We start from the raw sequence: 9563 nt of genomic DNA on the forward strand, positions 1-9563 counted from the left end.
TACAGACACAGAGAATTCTAAAACATCCCAAATTCTAAAATATATATATATATTTTTCCAAATCCCACAGATACTGAGATACGGCTATGAGAGTGCCTTAGGAATGTCAGTTTAACTAAATCCTGTGAGGGCATCCGCATTTTAAAAGAGTTCTCTTTTAATCTAAACAAACAAACCAACAAACACTCCTCTCTCATTTAAGTTCATTCGGCATTGACGGGTCTCCGGTTCTTCAAATTTTCATGTGAAAGTCTCAGTCTTTGCTATCACAACCAACGCCCCCTTCCTACACTCCAAAGTTGATGGAATGAAAAGTCGTGGAATTGAGGGTTTAATAAAAAGAACAGAAGTAACTGGGGGGGGGGGGGATGTGTAAATTTTAGGGCTTGGAATTGGAGACGTGGGGAAACGTCGCCACCTTCTGGTAAGTGATGGAAATGAGCAGGAGAAAAGATCCAAGCTAAGAATCGGCTTTTTTTTTTTTTCAAAGCAGCAAGCCACGCACCTCCCGCTTAGACGAACTTCGAGACCCGCCCTTTCCGGAAGTTTTGACACTGTGTGCCTCTGGGCAATGTGATTGACAGGGTAATCATCCGGTCCGTTATCTAAACCCCTCACTCCGGGAAACAGCGACCCGATCTTTCCGGATCCGCGCTTTCCCAGCATCCTTTAGCCTTCCGGTATGTGGCCCCGTCTGGCTAGTCCCGTCTAGCGCGCCCATTTCGAGCCCAAGTTTCCAGCTCGGGTTTCCGGGCTCAGAATTTTCCAGGAGTGGGTTCTTGGGCAGTGGCTGTGGGAGCAGGAATGGCGCAGCTAGAGGGTTACTATTTCTCGGCTGCCTTGAGCTGTACCTTTTTAGTGTCTTGCCTCCTCTTCTCCGCCTTCAGCCGGGCGCTGCGAGAGCCCTACATGGACGAGATCTTCCACCTGCCTCAGGCGCAACGCTACTGTGAGGGCCATTTCTCCCTTTCCCAGGTGGGGTCTCCAACCTGTCCCCACCCCAGGAGAGGCCTGAGAGGTCCCAGCGTCCCCAGCTCCTTCTCCCATCCTTAGACTTAACTCGTCCCGTTCCACCCCACCAGCCCCAGAACATGAAAGAAACTGGGTATAGAATTTTGTTCCTGTCTCTGAGATCTGTGAAATATTTATTAAATGAATCAATAAACAGTAGCTCTGTCTCCCAGGAAGGAATGATCTGGGAGAATACTTAATGGGGAATTGAGCGCTCCTCTTGGCAGCTGACGATATCTATCCCACTTTGTCTTTCCTTGTCTCGGGAGTAAAGGCATTGCGGTGCTCTTTGGAAATACCAGAAAACTTACCTTTAGCTCACCTGTCAAGCACCTCACTATGCATTTTAGGGGTGGGATAGTATGGACTGGAGGGATCTTCAGCTACCAAAAAGTGACCCATTTATAATCACAAATTCCTTCCCTGAGTATTTTTAGTGAACTATCTGTTAACTGGATAAACTGGCAACCAGTCCAGTCACATCATTTTTGAATATATATTTGACTGTGCAAGTATGTACATATAAATATCAAAATAAACATCGCCTGCTTTTCTGGTGACACAATATAGGGTACTGGCTAGAAATATAAAGTCTGTTTTAGAGAAATATCTGATCTTAAATCACGGTGCTGTGATTTCCTACTTTTGTGATCTTGGAGATGTTCTGAGTTTCAGAAATTCAGGTTACCCATCTGCAAAATGACAGTAATCTTTACTATAAGGCATATTGTAACGTTAATACAGAGGGTTTGGCACAATTTCTGTCTCCGTTTATGTTAGCTGTCATCATGGAGCCTGTGGACCAAATGTTTTCCTAAACTTAGAGTCCCAACCAGTGTTTCCATGCTTTTAAAAACTGGAGCATTTGCAGCTTATTTACCAAAATAAAGACTTTCTAAAGAACATTTCTTGGAAAATAGAAATAGATTTTAAATTGTCGTTGTCTCTTGGTTGCTGCTATCTGAACAATCACTAAGCTGGTCCGGGGGCAAAAAATAAGAAAAACTAATCCTGTTTTGCCAAGGACTTACTTAATCTTGTCAGAATAACTTCTCAAAATTTCTGATTGTTGCTGGAGATGAGACGTGGGCTTGACATGTTTGTGTCTGTCTTGTTCGTATTACCTCTTGCTTTTACTTCATTTCCTTTCATTTTAAAGTGGGATCCCATGATTACTACATTACCTGGCTTGTACCTGGTGTCAGTTGGAGTGGTCAAACCTGCCATTTGGATCTTTGGATGGTCCGAACATGTTGTCTGCTCCATTGGGATGCTCAGATTTGTTAATCTTCTCTTCAGTGTTGGCAACTTCTATTTACTGTATTTGCTTTTCCGCAAGGTACAACCCAGAAACAAGGTATGTTTCAAAATACTTAATTACAAGTTTATGTGTAGTCAGGTCCACAATTACAATGAATTAGCTTTATGAGATTTGGTGAAAAATGTCTTTAACACTTTGTAACTTTGTATTTTTGTATATTATGTAAAGGTAAACATAAATCCTCCATCTCCATTTTAGAATAAATTTGTATTTAAACACTTGAATAGCTTATTTGTAAAATCTAAAGTAAATATTTGTTAAGTGAGTCAAACCAGTTCAATAAATACTTACTAAGCTTATTCCATGTGCTAGGCACTGGGACAACAGAGATAAATGAGGCAGTCTTTTTCTTGTAAAACGTATATATTCATTAGGGAAAACACACTTTACCTGAGGACTTTTGATGTGATAACAGTGCAGGCCCTGGAGGTAGATTGCCTGGGTTAGAATTCTCTCCCTGCCACATAGCAGTTTTGTTACCACCATGGGCAGGTTAACCCTTAGTGGCTCCATATCTTCATCTATTAAATAAGAATAATAATAGAATCTGCCTTATAGAACTGTTATAAAGGAACAAAGAAACTTAATAAATGGAAGATGCTTCAAATAGTGCCAGATACATAGTAAAGGCTCAGTAAATATTAACTCTAATGATTATTTTTAACCATAAGAGATGATTTTAGTAATGTCAATTATGATAGAGTGGTACAAATAAGATGATACGAGGATACAGAGAAGGAGCAGGGGAACACTTATTGCTTTTCTGGGAGGGAGGGGAGTAGGTGGCATTCAGTAAGTCCTCACAGAGAAGATGGTACCAGAGCTGAGTCTTGATGAACGGATAGAGCTGTAGGGTGGGGAATTAATCCTGAGGAGACAAACAGCATAAGCAAAGGAAGAAAGGCATTGAACAATGAGGTGCAGGGAATTGGTCTTGGAATTACAGGATTAGAAAGTAGAGGGATGTAAGACTAGAGAAGAGGTTGTTAATGCCTTTATATGTCACGGAGAGGACTTTGAACTTTAGCATGTAATGGAGAGACCTTAATTTTAGTCAAGGAAATGGCGTGGTCTGATTTGGTGATTTTGATTAAGTGGAGTATACAATTCAAGAACATAAGAACACTTTCAAATTCTGAAATAGCATGTCAGAAAGGCCAGAAGAGGATATAGAACTTTAAACTGGCTCACTTTTCAGAAAAATACCTGTTATTTCATCATGAAAATTTCATCTTGAAAAAGTAAGTCTGGGTATAGTAGTAAAAATACCATATGCGTGTTTACATTCTCCCTTGTGTAGAGTTATGAAGGATTTCTTTAAAGGAAAGTGGTGATTATGGCTAAGTGAATCCTTATTGAAGGCACTAAAACATAAGCTCAGGGAAATGGAGCCAGCACTGTGTCCTGTTTATCTCCATAGTCCCCATAGAACTTAGTCGGTATCTTGCACTCAGTAACTCCCTAACTAATCATTGCCTGATTCAAAATGTGTTAAGCTACAGAAGCTTTGGCACACACATGGTCTCCAAACTGATAGGTATAAATAAAAAGTACCAGAAAGTATTCTTATAAATGTATATTGTGTTTTTGCAAAGCCAGAAATAAGATTAGTATTAATTTTATTTAAATAAGGTTTGAGTAGTTGAGTAGTTTTTAAATAAATCTCTTCATTAGGTAAACAGAAATAGCATTTTTTATCATGAAAATAATTTTATCTGTGTTTTTTCTTCCTCCAAGGCTGCCTCAAGTATCCAGAGAGTCTTGTCAACATTAACACTAGCAGTATTTCCAACACTTTATTTTTTTAACTTCCTTTATTATACAGAAGCAGGATCTATGTTTTTTACTCTTTTTGCGTATTTGATGTGTCTTTATGGAAATCATAAAACTTCAGCCTTCCTTGGATTTTGTGGCTTCATGTTTCGGCAAACGAATATCATCTGGTCTGTCTTCTGTGCAGGAAATGTCATTGCACAAAAGTTAACTGAGGCTTGGAAAACTGAGCTACAAAAGAAGGAAGACAGACTTCCACCTATTAAAGGACCATTTGCAACATTCAGAAAAATTCTTCAGTTTCTTTTGGCTTATTCCATGTCCTTTAAAAACTTGAGTGTGCTTTTCCGTCTGACTTGGCCCTACATCCTTCTGGGATTTCTGTTTTGTGTTTTTGTAGTAGTTAATGGTGGAATTGTTATTGGCGATCGGAGTAGTCATGAAGCCTGTCTTCATTTTCCTCAACTATTCTACTTTTTTTCATTTACTCTCTTCTTTTCCTTTCCTCATCTCCTGTCTCCTGGCAAAATTAAGACATTTCTTTCCTTAGTTTGGAAACGTAGAATTCTGTTTTTTGTGGTTACCTTAGTCTCTGTGTTTTTAGTTTGGAAATTCACTTATGCTCATAAATACTTGCTAGCAGACAATAGACATTATACTTTCTATGTGTGGAAAAGAGTTTTTCAAAGATACGAAATTGTGAAATATTTGTTGGTTCCAGCCTATATATTTGCTGGTTGGAGTATAGCTGACTCATTGAAATCAAAGTCAGTTTTTTGGAATTTAATGTTTTTCATATGCTTGTTCATTGTTATAGTTCCTCAGAAACTGCTGGAATTTCGTTACTTCATTTTACCTTATGTCATTTATAGGCTTAACATACCTCTGCCTCCCACATCCAGACTCGTTTGTGAACTGAGTTGCTATGCAATTGTTAATTTCATAACTTTTTACCTCTTTCTGAACAAGACTTTTCAGTGGCCAAACAGTCAGGACATTCAAAGGTTTATGTGGTAATATCAGTGATATTTTGAACTGTAAAAATGGACTTAATAATTAGACTATTTCTACAAAGAACAACTGAATAGGTAGAAATCATGGAATTTCTTTTAGGTGCAGTGGTGGTCCTCAAATTACATTATATGTATATATATATATATATATATATTTTAAACATATGTAAGAAATCAAGTGGCAAAGAACTGAGAAAGCTTAAGACCTGCTTCAAAAGCCTGAATAATGGGAAAATTGTTTTCAGATATCTCATATTGCTGTCATAATGTTGGCCCCTCAAGAAGCTTGGGAATGTTTTGTATGTACAAGTTTATTAAAACTGGGTATGCTTCATATTACTGGAACTAATTTATTATCTTCAGAGAGAAATACTAGGTTAGTACAAAAGTAATTGTGGTTTTGCCATTACTTTCAGTGGCAAAAACCACAATTACTTTTGCACCAACCTAATAACAGTGTATTAGCAAATATTTACAAATGGTCAGGTGATATTCTTGATTGAAAAGTTGCTTAACATTTCAGTAAATATAATTTTAATTCTAAGTCAAAATAGAAATGCATAAATAGTAAATGATAAAGTAGAGACTCATATATGTCTGCCTAGGCATCAAATTGTTGGTTATTGTTTACAATCTAGAAATGATGAAGCTCTTTCACTAATCCTAATATGAAATGTATGATGGCCAAAGACAAATTTTGTTTATTATAATCCTTTAAAAGGGGGATTTCCTTTCTGAAATACATATTGTATTAGCTTCCCAGGGCTGCCATAACAAATGACCACAAACTTGGTTGCTTGCAGCAATTTTCCTCACAGTCTGAAGGCCAGAAGTCTAAAATCAAAGTGTCAGCAGAGTTGGTTCCTTCTGGAGGCTCTAAGGAAGACTCCGTTCCATGTCTGTTTCCTAATATCTTGTGGCTGTCTGAAATTCTTGGAGTTCTTTGGCTTATAGACAAATCTTGTCCAAGTATTGCAGACAGCAGTCTTCACTCCAGTCTCTGCCTCTGTGCTCACACAGCCTTTCCCTCTGTCTTCTCTTCATTACCTTTTAAGGACAGTATCTTTGAATGTAGGGCCCACCCTGATCTACAATGATTATGTCTGGAGCCCCTTAATTATGTTTACAAAGACCCATGTTCCAAGTAAGTTCTTATTCACATGTTCTGAGTAGACAGGTCTCTTCCTGGGATACTTTTCAGTCCATGACAGTTACTAAAGGACATTTTAGGATAATCCTCATAATGATTGCTACCTTTTTAAATTTTTTTTTATATATCAAATTATAGTTGTATACACTTATGAGGCACAAAGTGGCATTATGATTTTTTAATATAATGTAGGATGAGTAAATAAAGCTAATATTTGACATATTTTGTGGTGAAAACATTTGAAATTTACTCTCAACAGTATTGAAATGTACAGTGCTTAATTGTTAGCTGTATTCACCATGTTGTGTAATAGATCTTAAAAAAGTCAAACATATTCCTTCTGTCTAATTGAGGCTTTGTATCTTTTGATTATCATCTCCCCATTCCCACATCCCTGGCCTCTAGTACCCATCATTCTTCTCTCTACTTCTCTGAGTTTAGTTGTTTTAGATTACACAAATAAGTGAGATCATGGGGTATTTGTGTTTCTGTGTTTGGCTTACTTCACTTACCATAATGTCCTCCAGGTTCATCCATATGGTTGCAAATGACAGAATTTCTACCTTTTTAAAGGCTGAATAGTATTTTATTGTGTATATATGCCATATTTTCTTTATCCATTCATTCACTGATGAACACTTAGGTTGATTGAATAACTTGGTTATTGTGACTTGTCGGCAATGAACATGGAGTGCAGACTTCTCTTTGACATACGGATTTCAAATCTTCTGGATAAATGCCCAGAAGTGGGATTGTTGGATCAGGAGATAATATCTTACCTTTTAAATAACTCTTAGTATCTTTACTGAGAGGTTAAAAAATAAGTGACTTCTGAGGTAATATACAGCTAAAGGTGACTAGTGTTTGATTCCATTATCTATTTAAAAAAAAAATGTCAGCATTGAAAGAAAGTTGAGAAATCATTTGGTCTGACCTTATTTTCTAGATTAGGGAACAACTGCCGGGGTAGGATTATTTTGTGTTACTTTTTGAATTTTGTGTTTATTATTTTGAGTGTACTTTTTGGGTTGTCATTCCATTACAGGAAAGTATTATTTGGGCATGTTAACTTTGACATATAAACTTAGAACTATGAATAGAACTCATCTTTTAACATAATTTTATGTTTCTAAACTTTGAAAGTAGCTATAAGTGAACAAATTACTTTCCACTCAATGTCAAATTTTGCTTCTCTGAGTTTTAAGTAATGATTCTACATTTACAAATATAAAATTGTGTGCAGGTGAAAATTACAAGTATAGTTTGAATGGTAAATACAGACTATTTTTTGGTTATACTCTAGCACCCAGAAAATTAGATTGGCATTAGTTTTAACAGTGATCATAGAAAAACGTGTTTAATCCAGACTTTTTAAAAATTAGATGAGAGAGGACACTCAAAGAAATTATACTTTTGTCATTAATTTACTATAATGGAGAACTAAATCCAGGAAGTCAAAATTGAAAAAGAATGTGTAATTTAGGGAAAATAACTTTTTGTCTGATAATATTAATGCAAGGATTTTGTATTTAGGAATACTTCTGAGAGGAGAAGCTTCCACTCTGACCTAGTCTGGCAAAATTGAAGAAAATATTCTACATTGTAATTAAAGAAGACTGCTCTTTGAAGGGATCACTGTTCTAGATCTTTTTTTTTTTTTCTTTTTTTGAGGGGAAGCCTCGCTCTTGTCCCCCAGGCTGGAGTGCAATGGCGCGATCTCGGCTCACTGAAACCTCCGCCTCCCGGGTTCAAGCGATTCTCCTGCCTCAGCCTCCCGAGTAGCTGGGATTACAGGAGCCCGCCACCACGCCCGGCTAATTTTTTCTATTTTGAGTCGAGACGGGGTTTCACCATGTTGGCCAGGCTGGTCTCAAACTCCTGACCTCAGGTGATCCACCCGCCTCGGCCTCCCAAAGTGCTGGGATTACAGGCGTGAGCCACTGTGCCCTGCTGTTCTAGTTCATTTTTAAGTGTTGAGTCCCTGCTGTTTTAAGAGATGTTTTGGTGAAAATCTACATTCAGAGAGAAATTAATCTTCCACATTTTTTATAAAATACATAAAATATAGTACTTGGCATTTTAAGAAAAGATTGCCATGTATTAAAAGGTGCTATTTTCAACTATTTATTATTTTAAAACAAGAATGCTTATCAATACTTTTGAATTTAAGATAACTGTCTTGGTTAAATTTTCTAGGCAGTTCAAAGATGGCCATTTGCTGGTGAATTTTCCAAAGTAGGTAACAGATAAAATGATTATGTAAGAACTTGACACAATAGACCATTTTGCCTTTAGTTGTTCAAGAAATGATACCAAACTCAAAGTTATTCACTTGAAACAATTGACAAGACCATTCTTAAGTGTTTAGATCCTTGCTTTTAGAAACATTCTTAGTTATATTTGTGTTTTCAAGAGTTATTGAGTAGATTTTTTTCATGAATTTTTAAACATTAGACTTAGCTGAATTTATTAAAATAAGGTGATTATGAAAAAAAGTACTGCCCTGCTCAAGGGTATGTGGAGCCCTACAGTTAACAGTTATGAAAATCTGTGAGTATGTCTATTTTGAAAAGTGTCGTAAAAAGTCTAGTCCATAAATCGTTATAGGTTCAGTAATACATCATTTTGAACTGATTCTATCTTCTGTGAAATTCTAGAGATATGTTATTTTTAGGTAGCATTAGTAAGATTCAGGTATGCTGTGAATTTTGTTACATTTATGTTTTCCATTAATGGATAGTCAGAAATCTTTTGAGCTGCGTCTGACATTGGAAAGATAGTATCTCTCAGTTTAAACGTAGCATCTCATTTTGGCAAGATAAATTGTTTTAGCTGTGTTGCCTTTTCTTTGTCTTCTTAGAGTTATTTCTGAAATGTGCATAGCCAGTCATAAAATACCTTTTATAAATAGCCTAATGTAATTTATTTATAATAAATACATGGCTTAATGAAATGCATTTCTAGTTTGAACTTAATTGCCACTTGGCTTGATATTATTTTCCTTAGAATTGTTGGAAGAGAGGAGAGAGGAAAGGATCTACCATTTTTATTTATACCACCTAAATAGTGGACTGTTATTTTAGACTCACTTTTAAATAAAATATTTATTCATATGAAGAAATACATATTAATTAGCAAGCATTTATTATCTTTGAAGTAATTGGAATTTCATTAAAAAGTGAAGCAAGTAAGAATTGTGATATAAATTTGGAAAATTTTAAATGGATATTTAAATATGACTTAGGAACCAATGGGCTTGTAGAAAAAAACATTTAACATGGGGGTTAAGATTTTT

At 36.3% G+C, this 9563-nt stretch overlaps 1 protein-coding gene across 3 annotated transcripts; it reads left to right on the forward strand.

The window, feature by feature from the left end:
* The first annotated feature begins 487 nt into the window (after window positions 1–487).
* Window positions 488–9223, forward strand: ALG10 (ALG10 alpha-1,2-glucosyltransferase). Of its 3 annotated transcripts, none has more exons than XM_010386883.2 (3): window positions 488–975; window positions 2171–2368; window positions 4070–9223. In XM_010386883.2, the coding sequence occupies exons 1-3, from the start codon at window positions 805–807 to the stop codon at window positions 5120–5122; spliced, it is 1422 nt and encodes a 473-aa protein (XP_010385185.2). In that variant the 5' UTR covers window positions 488–804; the 3' UTR covers window positions 5123–9223. The 3 variants fall into 3 exon arrangements, with proteins under 3 accessions (XP_010385185.2, XP_030795643.1, XP_030795645.1); XM_030939783.1 differs by having other exon boundaries at window positions 607–680; XM_030939785.1 differs by lacking the exon at window positions 488–975 and adding an exon at window positions 988–1105.
* Window positions 9224–9563: the final 340 nt, after the last annotated feature.

This window comes from Rhinopithecus roxellana, chromosome 10 (genome assembly GCF_007565055.1).
Source record: "Rhinopithecus roxellana isolate Shanxi Qingling chromosome 10, ASM756505v1, whole genome shotgun sequence".
In the NCBI taxonomy this organism is placed as follows: Eukaryota; Metazoa; Chordata; class Mammalia; order Primates; family Cercopithecidae; genus Rhinopithecus; species Rhinopithecus roxellana.

Coding starts and splice junctions, on each gene's coding strand:
- ALG10 (XM_010386883.2), top strand. CDS start 805: ATGGCGCAGCTAGAGGGTTACTATTTCTCGGCTGCCTTGAGCTGTACC. Junction 976..2,170: donor GCCATTTCTCCCTTTCCCAG/GTGGGGTCTCCA, acceptor TTCATTTTAAAG/TGGGATCCCATGATTACTAC. Junction 2,369..4,069: donor AGGTACAACCCAGAAACAAG/GTATGTTTCAAA, acceptor TCTTCCTCCAAG/GCTGCCTCAAGTATCCAGAG.